This window comes from Pyxicephalus adspersus, chromosome 5 (genome assembly GCF_032062135.1).
Source record: "Pyxicephalus adspersus chromosome 5, UCB_Pads_2.0, whole genome shotgun sequence".
In the NCBI taxonomy this organism is placed as follows: Eukaryota; Metazoa; Chordata; class Amphibia; order Anura; family Pyxicephalidae; genus Pyxicephalus; species Pyxicephalus adspersus.
Window position 1 is genome coordinate 147,748,158 of NC_092862.1, and position 21,760 is coordinate 147,769,917.

At 43.7% G+C, this 21,760-nt stretch overlaps 2 protein-coding genes across 5 annotated transcripts in view; both read right to left on the reverse strand.

The window, feature by feature from the left end:
• Nucleotides 1-3,497, reverse strand: part of GBX1 (gastrulation brain homeobox 1) — a 6,109-nt gene extending 2,612 nt beyond the window's left edge. The window contains exon 1 of the mRNA XM_072413149.1: nucleotides 2,841-3,497. Within this exon, the coding sequence (XP_072269250.1) occupies nucleotides 2,841-3,219 (379 nt within the window). The 5' untranslated portion in view covers nucleotides 3,220-3,497. The remainder of the gene's footprint in view (nucleotides 1-2,840) is intronic.
• Nucleotides 3,498-6,467: 2,970 nt separating this feature from the next.
• The window catches only part of ASB10 (ankyrin repeat and SOCS box containing 10), a 20,255-nt gene continuing 4,962 nt past the window's right edge, over nucleotides 6,468-21,760 (reverse strand). For 2 of the 4 annotated variants that reach the window (XM_072413152.1, XM_072413151.1), the window contains exons 2-6: nucleotides 11,530-11,728; nucleotides 11,190-11,457; nucleotides 9,366-9,870; nucleotides 7,628-7,741; nucleotides 6,468-7,203 (exon numbers count right to left, since the gene is read on the reverse strand). In XM_072413152.1, coding sequence (XP_072269253.1) covers nucleotides 7,018-7,203; nucleotides 7,628-7,741; nucleotides 9,366-9,870; nucleotides 11,190-11,457; nucleotides 11,530-11,722 — 1,266 coding nt within the window. In that variant the 5' untranslated portion in view covers nucleotides 11,723-11,728 and the 3' untranslated portion in view covers nucleotides 6,468-7,017. The remainder of the gene's footprint in view (nucleotides 7,204-7,627; nucleotides 7,742-9,365; nucleotides 9,871-11,189; nucleotides 11,458-11,529; nucleotides 11,729-21,760) is intronic. The other 2 variants (XM_072413153.1, XM_072413150.1) reach the window with 2 other exon arrangements.

A 21,760-nucleotide genomic window follows, 5' to 3' on the forward strand; every position in this document is an offset into this window, starting at 1 on the left:
CCTTTAGGTTTATGGACTCTGTTCCATCCCGGAATCCCCAGCCTTCCTTTAGTCATCTGCACTTTGTTTTATCTCAGCATCACCTGCACACTGTGTGCAGCTGGAGATAATTAGAGAGTGGGCACTACAGCCAATGGGCATGATCCTGTCCTACTATTGGTTGCTGGGCCCGTTTAAGCCTCCTTTTTTTTTTTAACCCTGTTCATCACCGCTGCAAAACTTCAGGTTCCTTCCAGCTCCTCCTATCGTTTGTCGTGCAGCAGGAAAGACAAAGGATATCGGTTTATGGGAGCGTCTACACAGGATAGCTAGGGGGATTCCCACCGATCCTTTCCCAAGGGGACCTGTAGTACTTGTAGCTCCACATTCTCGAAAACACTTGGGAGAGCCCCCTGGGGTAAACATGGCTATTCCCACTGGAGTCATCCATGTATATGTATTTCCTGTGCCAGAATATTGGAGGAGCCTGGCAGGCGTCTTGTGGGGTGATAGTAACGCCCAGGTACAGAATGGCAGGCTGCCATGGCTGAATGGTGAGGTGCTGCAACCCAACTCTGTGCCGAAACTCCCCCATCATAGGGTGAAAAGCATGCATTGCCGAGAAATAGAATCAAACGCCTTCCTTACGTCCAGAGGAAGAAACAAATGGATTTACACCCAGCCAAGTGGAGTAACTGAACCAGCCGGCTGTCACCAGCCCAAATGGATCCATTGGTTCAGAAAACCGTTCATTCGCCAATATCTTTGCCAAATCCTTCGTATCAACATTCAGCAAAGAATTTAGGGGTCCACCGGGGGTTTACCAATAGATGAGACTCTGGGAGGTGGCTTGAGCCTTGCTTACGGGAATTAAAGAAGGAGGCCAGCTGAGGGACAATGACCGCTGCCATTTTTTGGGGGAGAAGCCATCAGACCCCGGGCATAGGCCCAAATGAAGTCGTCCTTTAGTAAAGCGCGCTGAAAGTTGGAAACCAGCGGGTTACGGGTGAGAGGTAAAACTGAAATGATTGGCTAACATGGGGCCTGGGACCATCAGAGATTGAGTTCCTTATGTCCTATGGGGGGCAGCTCTAGTAGCTGGATGAGGGTCCAATAAAGCTGGAGCCCCTAAAATATTCCAGCTGTGCCTGATCCGTGCTCCTTCCTGCGGAAGCCATCTGTCGTACTTCCAGGTCCTGCTTTCTGGATCCTCTGCGTGTTACTTTACCTGATGGCTGACCTATAGAACGAGTTCTGCTGCAATCTGTCCAATCTGAAAGTACAAAAAAGCCAACAAATGCGGCTCCGGGGGCCCCATCAGCCCAGAAATCCTCCCAGCAGTACAAAGCTCCGGTCTGAGATGGGTCAGTGACCCACAAATCACCGCAGTTCCATCCATGGCCTGTGAGTGGGAAGGGGGCAGCGCAGCGTCCCAGGGAAAGGGACTGACATGGCTTCCAGTCCATCTGAGGGCCCGGCAGAGGTGACCGGGCAGAAAGTAACAGCCTGGGCCTAGCACAGAACATTCCGGCCCTGGTAAAAGAAATGGAAACCCTGAGGACAGCAAAGAGAATATTCCAGAAGCAGATAGAGCGGTGAATATGGCCATACAGGGTCAGATTGTGTGAATGTGCGGTGTAACCTGTGCGGTGAATATGGCCATACAGGGTCAGATTGTGTGAATGTGAGGTGTAACCTGTGCGGTGAATATGGTAATGTCCATAGAGAATGTTCTCAGGCGTATCACAATCTATGGAATGACTCCGCAGAGGAGCTGATTACTGCCACAGAGGTCTTAGAGGAGGAAGCTTTAATGTCAGAGACAATCCTGAGCGGAGGGGATCCGCAGCCAGAGGAAACCAGAACACACCTGGCAGGTGAACATCCTGGAGAACATTCATCCCAGGATTCACTGCCATCTGGTATCTGTGCCTGTGCTGGGCCATCTCAATCTGTGAAGGGTGAAGTCACACAATCTAAAAGATAACTCTACCCGCAGGCCTGAGGAGGAAGGGATGGTGGCAGAGAAGTAGGGGGGGGGAGGGGGGGTCATTGCCTGTAACAGGTATGATGTGTTGGCGGGATCAAACACCGATCCCTCTGAGCTAGAACTAATAGAGAATGTGACTCCGGGTCAGACGATGATCCACCCACCAAGAAAAGATCATTTCCAGGGCCAGAAATGGAGGAATCAGTCATGGAAACCGGCAATGGGGATTCAGACTGCTCTGCACTATGATGGCGGAGTTCTCTTTTAGGGCCAATGAATTGTTCCCGGGAAGGTGAAAGATTTCATTATTTCTCAGCTCAGATAAAATCATTGGAGATAAACGGGTGAATGATTTGTAATGTATATACCGAGAACAGATACCGAGAATTACCCCCGGGGGACAGGACAAGGGAAGTGGTACTGTGCAGAGTCCATACATACAGAGAACAGATACCAAGAATTACATGACACACCTGTAGCTCACCTGTCCTATGACACACCTGTAGCTCACCTGTCCTATAATTTGATTACTATAATACGAGTCACTTACCTGTTTTATAACACTGATTACAATTACATTTGTTGCTTACTTGTTCTTTAATGCTCAAAACTTTTCTACACCTGTCACTGTCACCTGTCTTCTAGGCTGTAACACTATTTACTATTACACTGCACCTGCTCTATGAAATGTACCTTCCTGTATTCATACACCTGTCCTTACTTTGTGTTAAGCACTGACATATAATGGTTAAAGGACAGGTAAGCTGGAACACCTGTGAACTACCTCAGTCCCCATCGATATCATTACAATGCGATCCATATGCTTTAGTCTCGTCACACATGCCCCCGGCTTGCCAGCCATCCCACCTACCTGCCAGGTTGGTGAAGGTCTCGGAATTGTTCTCCTGTGTTCCCTGAACTTCTTGCTGTTTGTTTCCTTCTTCTGGGGATCCATCCTGAGCGTACGGAGCAGCAATGGGATCTCTGTAGTTTGGCAGAGCAGTGCTTATGGTCAGCATGGATGGAAGAGCTTGTCCTATGCTGGCACAGAAACTATTATTCAAGCGCCCAGTGAAAGGGCTGACGGGTCCCAGGGGGGGAAGTGGAGTTGGAGGCAAACTCTGGGGTATAACAAGTGGTCTGTATGGCATAAACATGGGGTACCCCGTGTATAGAACTGGCCGAGCAGGTGGGCTTCCGATGAGGGAGTCTATAGAGAAAGTACTGGCCCCTCCAGCAGGTCGGTGCATTGTTCCCTCTGCGTGGTATTCGGGGCAAACAGGCGGAAGGTGCGGGGCTATGGAAGGAATTGTCAGTATGAGAGGAGCGGAGTGCCACGTTAGGAGGAGGAGGGGGCAGCGGTGGGGGCTCCCATCATCTATCTTCACTCCTTACGCATCACTTCTTCAGTCACCCAGATACGGGGCACAAAAAGAACCATCCAATGCCAACTTTTATCCAGCTTGGTCCAAATCACGAGAGAGAGAGAGGAGAGAGAGAGAGCGAGAGAGAGAGGAGAGAGAGAGATGATGGGAGAGAGAGAGAGAGAGAGATGATGGGAGAGAGAGAGAGAGAGAGATGATGGGGGGGAGAGAGAGAGAGATGATGGAAGAGAGAGAGAGAGAGAGATGATGGGAGAGAGAGAGGAGAGAGAGATGATGGGGGAGAGAGAGAGAGATGATGGAAGAGAGAGAGAGAGAGATGATGGGAGAGAGAGAGAGAGAGAGAGATGATGGGGGGGAGAGAGAGAGATGAGATGGAAGAGAGAGAGAGCGAGAGAGAGAGAGAGATGATGGGGGAGAGAGAGAGATGATGGGAGAGAGAGATGATGGAAGGATCCCGGAGAATTTATGGAGATCTGCGGGAACAAACAGTCATGGGTACAGTCCCAGTTCTCGTCATGTTGAAGATGTTTCGCGGTTCTGCTTCATCAGTTTCAGGTAAAATACTTTACTCCAGCACCATGGACAGCACCACAGACCAGGAATGCCAGGAAGTGTGCCAGGTCCAGTAATAGAGCAGACCCAAGTCCAGAATCGGTGTCATAAAGCGAGAACAGTACCATAGACCACAAACCAGTCCCAGGAAATGTTACAATCACCAGTGGGCCAGGCCATGGGCCACAATCAGAGCCACAGACCGTTTCCGGAGCATTCCAATAAACCCAAAAGATCACCAGCACAGTCCAAAAAACAGTTCCAAAGACCAGAACCAGTACCCAGAACAGTGTAATAGACCTGGGCAGGACAACAACCAGTCCCTGATAAACTACGGCAAGTCCACAATTAGTACCATGGGAATCCAAATCCCGTTCCACTGAACCAGAACAATTCCAGTAAGTTGGTAATAGACCCGGACCGGCCCAGAGACCAGGAACCATGCCAAAGACCGAACAGTCCTAAAAGCAGCAGTGTGATTATTAGGAGAGGGGCCACAGTACAATGCTAACCCAGGTCAGCGAGGGCCACCGTATGGACAGTGGGTCCCCTGGTCCATCTTTCTGTAGCAATATGAAGTCTTTTCCTCTCTCCCGGACTGACTCTGTGTGTATTCCGCTCCCCGGGGTTAATGGTTCCATTCTAACCTGCCTGTGATTGTGGATTGGCAGTGCCAGGGGTTAATGAGCCCCCCTCCCCCAATATGCTGATTGTGTCTTCCTGCCTCTGATTAGCCCTATTCAGCTCCCTGCCTGATTACTGGAGAGGGGCTCCGCTGATTAGCACACAGGGTCAGAGATGCTAATTACTGCCGAAATTACTGACAAGTCTTCTGCCATGGCAGGACCTACATTTCCCTGGCCAGGAGATGGGAGGTCATCTGAAGGAAGTAATCTACAAGAAATGGCGGGTGATTGGGGGCACAGGCCAATGGGGAGGAGGTGACAACAAACTTCATTTCAAAAGTTTTCTGTCTCCATTACCCTGGCAATGTCACCCGAATAGATTTACCCAACGCCCATGTGATGCCCACCACCCGTTCCTAGAACGATGCCCTGTGGCGTGATTTCCTTGTTACCCCATTCCAGAGATTTCACTTCCTGTCCCATAGGCACAACATATTGGGCCTGATTTATTAAAGCTCTCCTAGACAGCAAAAGCTCGTTCATAGGAACCCGGGTGATCCAGCAAACCTGGAATGGATTTCACAAAATTTGCTAATGACTGGCAAATGTTTTCACCCATTCCAGGTTTGCAATCGGGGATCTGGATCACTCAGGTTCTTCCATGATAGTCTATGTATGGAGAGCGTTAATAAATCGGGCCCCTCATTGCAGGAAATCCCCTCTGATTGGGTGTCCCCAGATTGACCTGTTCCTGTGATAGAGAAAACTCTTCTGGGGGGTCAGCAATCACTTTCCTCCCCTTCATTCCGATTTTGTGAAATAAGAAAAAGGAGAATTTGAGGAAAACGAGGATAAAGCAGGGGATTGGTGTATGGGAATAATAAGAAGGCTGCTATATGTCTCCTCCTTATCTTCCTGCAAACAATCAGAACAAATAGACGGATATACAGAGAATCCGCATGGCGGGCAGCACTTTGTCATTCCATTTCTGTACAGGAGATTTTCAATGTGTTCATATTTTCTGTTTAAACTATTTTTCAATGTTTTATACTTTGGTTTTAAATTTACCTAAATCTAGGGGGCGCTCTCAGCAGCTCGGTGCAATGTATCCCATTTACCCTGCTGCTGAGATTACATGTGGAGCACACGGGGTAAATTCCCTGATTGGGCTGGGTGAATGATTGGCATTGTGAGGTGGAACAGTAACGCAGGTAATGAAGATTAAACAAATCTCAAACTTATCCAAATAATATTATTTATATCCCATAGATGAACATCAAATGTGTCTCCCTCTTGTGGCGTGATGCTGCCATTAGACATAAATCTGTTCCTCCTGTGTGGGGGAATATGTTGCAGCAGAATGGCCCCATTGTGATAATGACGTGGGGCCCTGGATGATGGCGGTGAGCTGCATTCCTTGCAATGGTTGCCCAACATTTATTCCAGCCACAATGAAGATAGATTGCTGCTTGTTGGTTTTCACTGGGAATGAACAGTATATCCCAATATACACAAAGAGTAACAAACCAATGTGCTATTGTGTGCACAATGTAATATATCATTAATTACTCATCAATATATCATTACTTATCAATATATCTGCAGAGTGAGAATGGATTCTTTGTTGATCTGGGCCCCGGTGGTTGGGGTCCCTCAGCATTGTCCAAACATCTTTTCTCAGGTTTGGCCAATATTTCTCAGCTCTGGATATTCTACGCTTTCTGTGAATTAGATCAGAAATTCAGTATGTATCTGTACCATCCTCGATCATCATCATCCTCGATCGTCATCATCCTCGATCGTCATCATTCTCGATCATCATCATCATCGATCATCATCATCCTCGATCATCACCCTCAATCATCATCATCCTCAATCCTCACAATCCTCAATCATCATATGGAAATCTCTCTTTATTTAATTTTTAATGATATATTTGTATTAGCTCTTTTGCTTTTTGCAGCCGCTCCTACATACAGGTGTATTATTATACAAAATGCCAAATAATCTTCATGAAAACTATGCATTGCATGATGGGCAGTAAGATGGGTAGTATGATGGGCGGTATGATGGGTAATATGATGGGTGGTATGATGGGTAGTATGATGGGTAGTATGATGGGCGGTATGATGGGTAGTATGATGGGCTAGTATGATGGGTAGTATGATGGGCGGTATGATGGGCGGTATGATGGGCGGTATGATGGGTGGTATGATGGGTAGTATGATGGGTAGTATGATGGACAGTATGATGGGTAGTATGATGGGTAGTATGATGGGTAGTATGATGGGTAGTATGGTGGGTAGTATGATGGGCAGTGAGATGGGTAGTATGATGGGCAGTATAATGGGCAGTATGATGAGTAGTATGATGGGCAGTATAATGGGCAGTATGATGAGTAGTATGATGGGCAGTATCAGTCCTTTGAGCCAATGAGGCGACTTCTCCATCCAGTCCATTATAGGATGTGAATTTGCTAGAATATTCAGTACAAGATGTCCTCAAAGTGAAGCTGTAGGAACTGCAGGAGTGGAGGTGGTAATGGCAGCTTGGGCAGCGTTTGTGCCATCCGACCCTCTAAGTGTGAGCGCAGAGCACAACGACACAGATGCTGAAGAGACCGCGGACAATGAGACAGCGAGAAGACGGATTGGAAGAACTTAAAATGTTTCTGAAAAGACCAAAACATGACATTAGAAGAGGAAACACAAGGAGAACCTAACCCACAGTGTATAGGATAGACACATTGACTAGAAGGGTGAAAAACACCAGTGAATATCTGCCATTGTCAATGCAGATAATTCCATCAGGCCTTAAATATAAACGTTTGATGTGGGCTAATATACAAATGGCCAGGATCTCTATAAATCTGCGAATAGTAAAGTGTAAGCACATGAAACCCTACACTAACCTCAAAACCCTTCCACAAAATAACCCAAAAGCCACCATTTAGGGGTCTACAGATGAAGAACCAGTCATTGCTATTACCAACATGTGGACCTGGAAGATTCTCCACCTGAGATGAAAGTCCCCTGGAAGTAGTAAGATTTGGGGGGTATTTATCTCTACATGGCGAGCATGATGAATGGACTTACCTGCTGTTCTTCCTCTGGTACCACTTCAGCCCATTCTTCTGTCCCTCGCAATTTACTGTATGTGTTCAGCAGAACTTCAACTGTACGTGGAGAAGAATAGCAATAGCGTAGAACCTGAAACACGACCAAGGCGTCAGTTCTAATCCCAGAGCAGAAGATACAATCCCAGGAGAAGGTTGGACCTCACTTAGGAATTAGGGAAAGGACGTTTGCTTGGTCCAAGTGACGTTTTTATGGTATTTTTACTTTACGTCTGGTTTGGTTGCAACTCATGTCTATTCAGGTTTGGTCCAGTCTAGTCTTTTGTGTATGGTACAGTCCAGAATAGTTTCTTGGGTCTGGTTAGGATTCTATCTGGAATATCCGGGTTTCCAGTTTGTATATTTCCCCAGTGTTTGAACTTGATGGACTCAACCCATGTGACAATGGTCCTGTCCAGACAAATCCTACAAAAAGTTATGTTCTACTTGCAGACTCCTTGGTATGTGTTTGAGTACAGGTCATTGAAGATAAGGTTTAGTATTGGGTTTGTCTGTAGAATGGGTATCAGGGTTATATGGCTATACAGTGATATGTTTATTTATTATAATATATACATAGCGCTGTACAAATCTTCCACAGAAAGGAGAAAGAAGCTCAAATCTAGCTGTGTCCCCCACAAACAAGAAGATAAGACTCAATCTGTCTGTCCCAGGCTACAGAGCAATGTCTGTGGGCACAGCCGGTATATGGGTGACATATAAACCCCACAAAGGACCTTTCCAGGTCACAACTGATTCAGTACCAGGTCTGGTACAGCCGTCTATTTTCTTGGGCCATTCTCTATGGTATATTACAAATGAGTCCAATCTCTTGGGTGTGGTACGGTCCAGTATCTCTGTTATGTTACACACCAATCTAGTTCGGTCTGATGCAGATCAGTGTAGTCTCGTGTGTATGGTACAATCTCTTCCAGTCCTTCCAGTCACTCCATTATGTTACAAGCCAATCTGGTCTCTCTGAGACATAGAGAATCTCTTGGCTCTGGTACCGTCCAGCCCAGTCATTTTAAAATGTTACCGACAAGTCTACTTTATTAGTTCTGAGTCCAGTTTTATCTTTCAGGTCCGGTCTGGTACAGTCCAATCTAATTATACTGGACTTTTCGTGTCCAATAGAGAATTGGGGCCTTGTGTAGGCGATACCCAATGTTTCATGAACGTTCCCTAATAAACAAGCTTACCAATAATAAATGTAATAAATCTACCTTGACATTCCATGATCACTTGGCTTATCATGATGGACTTTCTTCTACCAGAAACAGAACATACAATACGATACAATAATTCAATCCCTGTTACAGATTAGAAGTAATCTAAATGAAACCCCAGTGGCCCCTGACTAACAATAGGAGATATTAGGGATCCATCAGTTTATATTGCCTGTAAATGTCGGCAAAGTGGAGGCCTCCCACAACTTCATAGGGTAAGTAAATCCTTTATTCTGGTTACTTGTGTCTGTGTGTATCTTGTCATTCACTGGTGATATTTCAGAAAGCTTCAAAGGAATGTTCATGTCCATACGTTGCCATTTAGAATTTAGTAAAGTTTGATATGTTAGAAATACTGAAACATTTTCCTTCCTTTCTCTAATAACTATTCCAAGCTATGGTGTTCCCATATATATATATATATGGTGTGTGTTCCCCCATCATTGTCTTTTGTAACCTCCAAATCCTTTCCATTATATGATAACTTACTTTGATAAGGGCGCCTGGCCACACCCGAATGGCCCCATGATTCAGCAGAGCCCGCACAATAAGTTCTGGATGGTTTTGAAGCTTGTATGAGGTCACTTGGAGTATGTTCTGCATGGCAGTGTTTCCACTATAGCTCATAGCATTGACCTCGGCCCCCTGCTCCAAAAGCAGCTCCACCACCTGAGGATTGGCAGTCTTACATGCCAGGTGTAGAGGACTTTGTTGGTCCTTGTCTCGGGTATGAATGTTGGCTCCGTTCTTTATGAGATGCTTGCACACCTGATAGTACCGGTCCAGTTCCTGGGGTGCCTGAGGATGGCTACAAGCCACACTCAATGGTGTCTCACCATTTATACTTCTCTTATCAACTGCGGCTCCATAACGCAAGTAAAGATCAACGTGTTCCAACAAAGCGTGTTGGGCTGCCACATGCAGCGGGGTGAACTCCTCTTCCTCCGTCTGCCTGTTAATATGGGCGCCATATTGTAGAAGCAGCTTGGCACAGCTGGTAGAAAGAAGACAAATGAGATCTGAGACTTCAGACATGATGGATCACAAGAAGTAATACTGAAAAGAAAACATTTCATTTTAATCTGCTGGGATTCCCTAATAGGAAAAACTATTCACTGTCCAAGTAAATGATTCCCACAAACATCTTATTTACTGCTAATGTGATGTAGCCAGGAAAGGAAGATTGGGCAAACTGTGGGACGTTTCTGTGTCGATGGATGTATGCTGGGAAATTCCTCCACTTAGCAGTGTGTTTAGGAAATATATATCTAATATTTGTAAAGGGTACTGGAATCTTTTATTATCAAAATGCAAACGAGTGGGAATTCTGTCCGGGAAACACTGCGACTGTGATAAAATTAGATGGTTAGATTGGGCCATTGGGAAGCTCCACATTGGTTGGGTCCAACAAAGGTCCTACCGGGCTGACTGGTGGGGAAATTATTACTGGCATTGAGTTATCTAGTTCTATGTATAGTGAGAGGCAGGGAAAAGATTGAGGGGTACATGTCTGGGAAGTTCTGACCCTGCCTCACCATCTGGGGGTTCCTAGATCACAGCAAATGTTCTCATAACTAAGGGGCCAAAGAAAGAAGTAAACCTGTAAGTTGTAGAGGGACCATGGAAGACCATTGAAAAGACCTGACTAGTAAAGGACTTTATAGCAGCCCCGAAGCAATCCTATATGTTATAGCGAGATCATATAGGACCCCTAACCTCTGCTGGACACTATTGTTTCTCCCCAACCCCCCCCCCCCCTGCACATGATGCCAGGGCATTCTTCCTCCACAGACACCAACGTTCTACACTTTACCTTTTGGTAGATAGATCTTACCGCTGCACTCTTTGTGCAATGCATTATCCTGGCTTACATAGCCCCCCCATTGTCCTGACCCCTGCACCCCATACCTATGAACCATTCTTTGTACATATAATTTTCCATTGTTTTATTCTGAGGTTTTCTTGAATTCTCTTTAAGGACGCTTGTTGCCTGGCTGTCATCATCACTTTGTCTGACCTACCACATGCCTTGGCAGAAATCGGGTATGTCAGCCAGGCAGTTAGCAATTTCAGCAAGAAGTCCGTAATATCACAGGCCAATGAGAAGAGAGAACAGCAGAATAACTTGTTATATGGAGGTATTTTAATCCTGAAATCTCCACCCCTCTCCATAGATTGTACTATAATGTGTTTGTATTAGAGGATAGGGACACATTGGGCCCTTGTAGAGCTTTAGAAATCAGATCTGTTATGGTAATAATATCCTCACCATCCACCTATAACAAATAACACAAACTGGCCACCATGGCTTACCGGAAGGACTCGGGCGTCTTGCAGCAATGGAGAGGCAAAATACCATCTTGGGATTCCACATTGGGATTGGCACCGTATCTCAGCAGTAGCCTCACACATTCATTATGGCCACCTTGGCATGCTCCATGTAGGGCGCTCTCTCCACCGGGAGAAAAGTCAACGTCGGCCCCCTTCTTGAGAAGTAGCTGGAGGCAATCAGAATAGCCACGGTTGGCTGTAACATAGAGAGGGCAGGTGAATTCCTCTTCATAGGTCAAAGACCAGATTCCTGAAAGAGAGAAGATAGTTGGGTCACCAGACAGCCGATATGAGGGCTACCCACAATATTCTACTGACGTACTCAGGGCCGTAGTGTTGTAACGATAGTTCCTCCATTCCTCCACATCACTTGTATCAAAGACAGAATTGGGGTGAATGGATTCATCTGGAGTTTCCAGCACTTTATAGATAGTGGCCATGTCCCCTGAGAGAAGTGACAACCAGAATTCCAAGGTTGACCCCTCTGCCTTTCGAGTCACAATCACCCTGGACATATTCCACTAAAGATGGGACAGGAAATGGGTCAAGTCAGGCATTGCACAGTCCAATGTGAACAAAATCATTAGGATGAAAAAGTCTAGAATCAGATTGTAATCTGTATAACATAGGAGGTTCTGAGTCCAGTATATAACATAGGAGGTTCTGGGTCCAGTATATAACATAGGAGGTTCTGGGTCCAGTATATAACATGGGGGGTTCTGAGTCTGTACATAACATAGGAGGATCTGAGTCTGTACATAACACGGGACGCATGGAGTATGTACATAACACGGGACGCATGGAGTATGTACATAACACAGAATGTCGGCCATGTGTTGTGTGGTTACCGTGCTCCAATGGTCACTTTCCTGCTTGTCCCCGGCCGCTGTACTCTGAGCCTGTGTCGGGCCCATTTCAGGACGTCTATATATAAATAATGCGTCATGTCTGCTATTTCCATGCCAGGACAGAAATATCCAGCAATGGCTGCACAGACTTCCAGATGGACAGTAATGAGCAATGGCCGCCCTATTATCAGTCCCACAAATATTACATCCCAGAATCAGCAGGAGGAATATTTGCCTTTGCTTCCACCTATTGCACCCTTTGGGGCCCATCGCCTCCTTTATCACATATAATGCCCTCCATGTGCACAGCTCATGGAAATGTCAGGGTAAAGTTTCACCGGGATCCATATGGACAAGTGCTCAGGGGTTTTCCTAAAGTTCTTTGAGCTTTCTGATTGGCTGAAAGAGGAAATACATTTCCTGTCCTGGTACGCCTCTGCAAGTGTTTGGATTATTGAAAAATGTTTTTTTTGGGGTTTTTATTTGGTTATTTGGTTGATTGGAAGATTTTTATTGGGTTTTTAATGATAATATGATAGTGAAAGATACTCACAATATGTAAAAACATAAGAAAGGGGATAAGGGGGGTACTAGCGCCTTCGGGGGGGGGAGACATGATACAAAAACAATCGCACATTAAAACCTCCAAATAATAAGAAAACACATACATCAGTAACTGGAATCAGGAATATGTTCAATATATTTGGACTCCCTCAACCAATAAATATGTGCAGGATGCCGGTTACTCTACCTGTGGGGGGGATGGGGGATTCCGATCGCCCACCAGTAAACGTTCTCCGTTCTGCGTTTCCCAGCATTAAAGAGATTACTTGGTCATTTCATGAATCAAAGAACTCGTTTTCAGAAATCTACAATACGACAACAATTCCACAAACGGTGAATCAGAAAGGAATGGACTGCTCCACATTTTGGACAAAAGGACCCGGGACCCCTCAAATTATTGGGGTCTTGCAGTTGGAAAACTTTATGTAACAGCTTTGATCACAAATGTCCTTGCTGTAAGATAACCGTGCTGTATTACCAAGTCCTATATTGTGTCCTGATAGCCGGGGTACACACCATGATGATAACTTACCTTGGGAGGTTTGTCAGGGCCAATGGTCCATCATGTGACATAACTAAGCCCAGAGAGAAATCTGGATTACTAATTCTAGGTAGGTTTCTAGAAACTTCTTGCCGTGTGATCACCAAACGATTGTGTTTTCGGTGGCCTGGTAAATTGGTGACCTTACGGCTTCTCCATTGTAAAATTAGAGGATCTGCCAACCAATCGATAGCATGTAAGAGAGAGGGGTATGTCCCGAAAACTAACCCCACCGTCTTCCTTCTGGAAATACAGAAGCATATTCCTTGCCAGAGTTTTATGTTTGGCCATATAACAGTTTAACAAAAGACATCTTAATTAGATGGCACCTACAGGACAGAGGCGCTTCTCCAGACATTCACATCTCTCAATATAATCATTTAGGTGATAAATAGAGGAGGAATGTTTGCCTATTTCAATACCCCGGTAAGTAATAGAAGTCGGATCTATAGTGCCTACGTCGGCATTCATCAATGGCAAAATGAATCTTTATGACACTTTATGCCGTAAGTAAAGTCTCCATATTGGCGATATCGGTAGGGGGCTTTGATGTAAATAACGAGATATCGTCAGCAAAATATGCTGCTGGAGCCTCCTTATCATCCATGTTAAGGCCACGAAATACAAGAACCAATAGTGAGAACCAATGGTTCCAAGGCTAGATAGAATAATAGGGGTTATAACAATATAATAGGCTGAGATATTAACCCCGGGGTATTTATTGGAGCCATAGGAGAGCTGTACATATTACTTAGCAGAGGGTAGAATTGGCCGATGTGTTGTAGTACTCAGAATAGACAATGTTAGCATTGCTTGTTCCAAATGTTTGTCACTGCTGACCTCCCTCATATAAACCCAACCTGAGATGCGGAGATAAATTAAGGTAAAAGGAGACCAATCTGTCTGCCATTATTTTTGTTAAAAGGATTCTATCTACGTTATTTAATGGGATTGGTTGATACATTATTTGGGAGTTTTTATATACGCTTCCCTAGCAGTAGGAGATATTCACTTGTCCCCCACATAGGGTTGTATACACTATGTAGCATCTTGTAGAAATCCGCCATTACTTGTCGGGGCCAGCCACCTTCCTATTTCATAGATTGGATTTCCAGCATGGAGGTGAGGTGGTATTTAGCATGTCCACCTGGGTTCTTTTTCATTTAGGCAACTTGATAAATAGAATGTTGCCTCTGCATCAATAATGGTTTGTTTGGTAATCAATTTCTGATAGATGTGAAGTTAATCAAGTTAATCTCCTCTGCATGAAAATTAAGTCATCCCCCCCCCCCCAATATCTTCCCTGGCTTATTGCCCAATCAATTTAATGAGATATCTGGCAACTTCATCTTAGACTGTTCATACCTCTAGGTAACCCTCAAAGTGTTTGTAGTTTAGTCATACAACAGGTAACTGACAACAGGTAACTGGTAAAGGTATCCATGTGACTGCAATGTATGTGCAGAGGAGAGGGGAGATTATACAGTACTGGGGAAGACCAGAACATGGACCTAAATGGTCCAATCCATGCCAAGTGCAAGGAAGTCAGAGCAGAAGAATGCTGCCAAATCATCCGTTCAAGGAAGGACCCCCAGCAGCAGGTGGTGAAGGGACCATAGCAGTGAGTGGCTGCAGTTCTAACAATGTTTTATGCAAAGATGGTAATAAACAATGGGCAGAGAATATGAGAACGAGAGATTGACAAGCTGGTAGAGAAGTCTTCTAAAGCCCATTGCAGGACAATCCCACAGCCTGAGCTGGGTTCATCTGTACTTCCACTGGTCAGATGTGGTAGAATTAATATTTATGTCCTTCTCGACATAAAAGATAAATATTTATGTCCTTCTCGATAAACAGGGCAAACTAATTCAAGATTTTACTATTGTCTTGTGTGAGTTCTGCACCGCCTAGTCAGTGGTGATTTTTTTTTTAATAATAATTTTTGTTAGTAGAAAGAAAGCATAAAACATACAGATGTAATATTAAAACATCATAAAAGAAAAAGCATGATATTCAAATAAACCAACATATCGTGACCACGAATATGGCTTCTTTCTAACATTTTTCCTTTTTGTAAAACAAAGAAGTCAGGGGAGAGGAAACTAACTCTAAGCAATATAAAAACAAAAATACAGTAATAAAATCATAACAGTAGCAATGCCGAACATCAAAAAACATTATAAAAAAGAACAATATAGAACATGTACAATGTACCATTTGGTGTTGGTTTTGACACAGAAAAAAAGAAAATGGATGAAAAAGAATCAATTAAGTTAATGAGAATTAGACAATTTTAAGTACCACACAAATTTCTCCGATAATACCGCCAAGTTCAATCATTTCTATCAATTGAGCGGGAGGAGATGTGTCTTGCAGAAAGGGCCGTTGGGGTCAAGATGTCGAGTGGCTTCAATTTTATCAATCACCATACGAGAATGCAATAATTGTGTGACAAAGGCAGAATCATCGGTTCCAGCCAATATTTCAGAATGAATTTCTGCCAGGAATATAAATTAGCAAGTTTAGATATAGATCGGTGATCATTAAAAGGTAGAGGTAAGTATATGAAGGAGTGCCACATGAGGCAACAATGCGTGATTACAACCTGTTATTTTTGTACATAGGTAAAAACTTGGCACCAAAACATTCGTATTTTTGGGCCCGACCACAATGCATGGTCTAAAGAGGCCTTAGATAAACCACATTTTAGGCATGCCATCAAAAATTTAGACACTGTGGTAGATTTAATCCGAAGATCGAACGCATAATACGCCCTATGCAATATTTTAAAATGAATCTCTCTCCAGACTTTACTAATAATCAACGAACGGAATACTAAACAACTAGATTGCAAATATTCCAATGTTTCCTGGTGAAGAATATCTAAAAATTCAGCCCACTTGAGAACATGGGAATCATTGGTGGGTAAAGTAATATCTCTTGATGCCAAAATCTGAAATAAATCAGCCAGACAATCGGGTGGGAGAAGGCAAGCGAGATGGCAAAGGAGAGATGGGTGTAAACATAGAGTTTTACCTTATAATAAGTCAGAAAATGATAGACCGGAAGGGCATATTTTATCCTCAATATATCAAACGGTAAAAGACGATGTTCCTCGTCCAACAGGTGATCAAGACATTGAATACCGCATCTAAGCCAATAATATTAGGCCTTTGACTGTAAACCCTGCGGGAAATCTGGAGTAGCTTGCAATGGCATTGTGGGTGTAATATAATAAAAAACTCCATAACGTTTCCTGATTTCTCGCCAGGCCACAAACGTATCTCTAAATGGCAGCTTTGACTTGATTGTCACAGAGATACGTGGAAACGGCGTATGTAGCAGTCCGACTAAAGACCATGGATGAACTGCTAAAGTTTCCAGCCGTACATCGGTATAGTAAGATGAACTAAACCACCAATCTCTTATGTGGTGTAACAAACAGGAGAGAAATATTTCCTGATGTCTGGAAAATGTAAGCCCAATTGTTCTTCTGGACAGATAAGTTTATGCCTAGAAATACGTAACGTTTTACCCTGCCACATAAAAGATGTAAATACCGATTGGGGTCTGCCAACATCTCGATGCTTAAGAAGAAAGGCAGATTTATAAGATGGCATCTTCCCATTAGGGAAAGTGGAAGCGTCTTCCAACCTGTCAACTCTGTCACAGTCTTTTTTATAAGAAAATCATAGTTCAGTACATCTGTGAAATATTTGGGGTCACTTTAATTCCCAAATACATGATATAATGATGGGCCACTTCCAAACCTAGATGTCTCACCCAAAGTATCAGAGTAGGACACTGATGTGAATTAAGGAACATTATCTCAAGTTTATGGTAATTAATACAAAGTCCCGATAGTTTGCCAAATAAAGTAATTAAGTGAAATAAATTCTGTAGATCTCTTCGAGAATTTTTGAAAAATAATAAGAGATCATCAGCAAACAGGGCTGCTTTAACTTCTTCCTGGCCCACAAAGATACCTTCAAAAACATTTGACTGGATAAAATATTGAGCCAGGGATTCAATCGCAAGATCGAACAAAACCAGGGACAATGGGCAGCCCTGCCTTGTTCCCATATACAACAAAAAAAATTGGGACAAAGCCCTCATAACATGAACTCTTGCATTTGGGCACGAATATCGGGCTCTGAGAAACATGGTGATATATCCCAAAATCCAAATCCAGATGGAGTGGTATGCAATCAGCTCCACTCAACACTGTCAAAAGCCTTTTCCACGTCGAGCACCAAAATTGCGCTCAATGGGGAGGAGGAGTCCGATAGCTTAACATGTTCCATCACCATTAACAATTTTCTAAGGTTATACACCGTGGACCTACCCATAACAAACCTGGATTCTGCCGGACCCACCAATTTAGGTAATAATTGAGGTAATAATTCACCTTTGACTCGGCCGTCTCATTCACCCCCCATATTCAGAACATTTCCAGGTCCTGTCACTTTCACCTACGCAACATCTCCAAAATCCGCCCCTACCTGTCCCCTGAGACCACCAAACTCCTTGTACATGCTCTTATCATCCCCCGTCTGGACTACTGCAACCTCCTCCTCTCTGGTATTCCACTAACCCGACTCTCCCCTCTACAATCTATTATGAATGCTGCAGCCAGACTCATCCATCCTTCCCTCCGCTCCTCCTCCGCTGCATCTCTTTGTAGTTCTCTCCATTGGCTTCCTTTTCACCTTAGAATCAAATTCATCTCCTGTGCTTTGCCTTCAAATCCCTCCACAGTTATTGTCCCACTTACATCTCTGACATGGTTAAAAAATACTCCCCCTGCCGCTCTCTCCGCTCCTCCAATGACCTACTAATGACTTCCTCACTCATAACCTCATCACACGCACGGATACAAGACTTCTCTAGAGCTGCCCCGACTCTCTGGAATGGTCTCCTCGTCCTATTCGGCTTGATCCTACTTTCTGCTCATTTAAAAGAGCGCTCAAAACCCATTTTTTCAAACTTGCCTACCCGTCTTCTTCTGTCTGCTAAACCATCACTACTTCCCACCACTACATATCTCCCATCCTATTGTGTGTAAATTCCCCCACCTACTAGATTGTAAGCTCTTCGGGGCAGGGTCCTCTCCTCCTGTATCACTGTCTGTATTAGTCTGTCATTTGCAACCCCTATTTAATGTACAGCGCTGCATAATATGTTGGCGCTATATAAATCCTGTTTAATAATAATAATAATAAAGGTAGACGATCAGCCAGAATCTTAGATAGAAATTTTACGTCATGATTAATGAGTGAAAAAGGTCGATATCTGCTAGTAAGTGGGTCTTTTTGTTTTTTATAAATTTCATTAATATGTGCCATATGGCCTGATTCCAAATAATTACCAGAAGTAAAAACCTTGTTATAGGGAGATTGTACGGGAGAAGAGATATCTTCCACAAGAATTTTGTAAAATTCCAAAAAAAACTCATCCGGGCCTGGGGCTTTATTATTAGCAGAACCCTTAATTACTCTCACAACCTTTTCCTGGGTGATGTCAGCATTTAAAACATCTAGGTCAACGTCAGATAATTTTGGAAGCTGTACCTTGTCAAGAAATAACTGACTTTGAACATAATCACTACCCGAAGAACAATATAACCATTCGTAGAATGTAGCAAAGACATCAGCGATATCTGAAGGTTTTGAATGTTAAGTTTCTGCATCATGATGTGATGTATCTGTTGCGGAGCCCGATATTCTCTTGCTAATTTGTGAAAAATACGATAAGATCAGATTGTGGTGTTGTACTGTTGAATCCAAAGATCAAAGTGTCTCTTTGCCTGTATCCAAACAGTACGATCTGAAAAAGAAAGAGTGGAGCAATACTGTACATACGTCTTCCTCTCCTGGGCGCAGGTCTTAACATAATTTTGTAGAGTTGCCTTCTTCAATCGGGTTACATATGCTATGATCTTGCCTCTAAGGACGGCCTTTGCAGCGGCCCAAAATAAGAACGGGCTAGAGCTATGGACATAGTCCATCCACCAATTCTGTAGATGATGATGAAATGATTCGTCCTTGGCTAGATATAATGTGAAATGCCATACACAATCCGTGGGACACATCAAACCATCATCTAGGTCTAAAGAAACTGGAGCATGGTCAGTAATGGCCAAAGGATGTATGTCAGTGTCAGTTACTTTCAGCAACAGATCAGAAGAAACCAAAATGGAGTCCAATCTTGATACTGTGGAATGAACGGCAGAGATATGGGTAAAGTCTCTGTCCAACGGGTGAAGATGATGCCAGGCATCTGTTGAACCTTTGGCTTTCAAAAATAATTGAAAATGCTTGTTGTTTAGCCTGGTAAAGGAGAGAGCATTAGGAAAAGGCTTTCTATCCCTATGAGTGTTTAGTGTAGCATTATAGTCTCCTGCTATGATAATAGAAAAACCAGGCAGTTGAGCGACAATATTGGTCAAAAACACAGTTGTCCTGGTTTGGTCCATAGACAGCAGCTAGTGTCAGAGTCGTAAGTTGTAAGATGATGGTAGCCCATCTACCAGTATCACAACCTTGCTGCTTTGCTAAAACTGAATAACGGAGCCTTTAATGGAGTAATATGATGACCCTTACCAGCCTTACGCCCATCAGCAGAACCCCAGACCTCACCGACCCATTGCTTGCACATCAACGAAATTGAAGAGGACAGTAAATGGGTCTCTTGAAGGACGGCTATATCTGCCAATTTTTTGAGATGTCACGGAATTTTAGTGCATTTTGGGGGAGAACGAAGCCCCTTTACGTTCCATGTAATGACTTTCATGGGAATGGATGGTCGGCCGTCCCAACCTAGCGACCGAGCATCCAGAAAATATGCAATACCCAGCATGTTTCCTATCAAGTTTTGAAATAGACATTGCAGAAAAGCTATAAACCTATAAAACATGAACAAAAAAAAAACAAAAAAGGGTAAAGGGTGGAAAGTCCATGAAGACTAAATAACTGATAATAAAATAGAATGTCATTTCGAGACTTCCTTTTTTTCCTGATTATTGAATTTAAATGTAAAAATGAAACTTGAAAACAGAAACATTGTTGTCATAGTATCCTATAGTTTGTGTAGAGTGTGAAAACATTGGCTTTGGCTCTTGTTTCTGGTGGCTCAAAAAAAAAATAAGCTAAAAAGAACGACTGCATGTGGTAAATCTTACTCATAGCAGCGTGACACGGAATTACCATGATCCTATAGAAACTAAACAGCTGCAAGTTAGCAACATTCAGTGAATCTGCAAACAAATGAAAGCGGGAAGAACTTGTCTGAGCATTTTGTTGTCACGTTCAATACGGCGAAGATCCTTCACAAAATCAGCTGCTTCTTGTGAACACCTTGACTTCTCTGTCTGGTAGGAAGATTAACACAACAGAATAAAGCAAAGCAAACTTAATGGCTTTACAAATTGTAGAAAAGGTCCTACGCTGTTTAGTAGTTTCAGGAGAATAGTTGGAAAAAATCAAAATCCTTCCATTTCTAGATGGCCCAGAGAGCGGTATGCCTTTAGGATTTTATCCGGAACGTCTAGGTATTGCGCTAGGACGTGGAACTTGCTTGTTTCTTTGAGACCCACCAATCCTGTAGACTCTTTCCACTTTCAGCGGGGTTTTAAGGCGAGGAGCTTTTGGAAGAGCTATTGTACAGAACTTGTATACGTCTGCAGATTTATCTTAGATTATTTCTACGAACTTGGTTTTCCACGTCAGTTTGTCTAGGAGGATAGTACATTGGTCGCTAGCAGTTTTTTGTTGCGTCCGCGTAGTTAACAAGTCGTCCTCTAGATCGCTAATTTGTTGTTTTAGGTCACAAATCTCTCCCTCATGCTTTGCTAGAGATTCTGTGAAGTGCAATTGACTCCTTGAGAGTAGAAAGGAGACTAGGCTGAAGATTGTTACTCCTGGTAATCCAAAGGATGTCAATAAGGGAGAGCGTGGGATATCCTCCGCCATGCCTGCTGAAGGGGAATGCCGCCATCTTGTAGGGCCTTCTTGACGGAGTGCTTCTGATGTGATTTTTTCATGTTCCTGTCTGTAGATGGAGAGAGGAACCTATCCCGGTCACGCTGGTGGAGGAGAGCTGAAACCGACTCGCTCCTATAAGGCATGTTATTCTTATTACTAACACGCCCCCTAATAAGATGGTGGAACAGTTTTCTCTTATAAACGAGCGGCGTAGCAGAAAGTTATGCAGTGAAATCGTCACCAGAGAGCCGGAACCGGAAGCCAGTGGTGATTTTATTTGTGTAAAAGAGTGAGAGCTCCAACATGGGGGGAAACTTAATTATAAGCCAGACTATACTCCTCACATGGTAAAGGATTTTATTAAAGATTTTAACTTTCCAGATTCCAGTAGTGAGGTGTAAAGGGTTAAAAGAAGGCTTGTGACAAGTGAATACCTCTAGTTTAGATGACCCCTTTATTAGAGGCTTTGCCCCTGATTCATCAAACAAAATCGGATTATCGGTCGCGCATTCGTATTAGCGATCCGGAATCGCGCGCGCGATCGCGCTATTCAACAACCGGAAAAGCTCGCGCACGGAGCCGCGCTTATCCGACAGCTTTTTACTGGCGATCATGCAT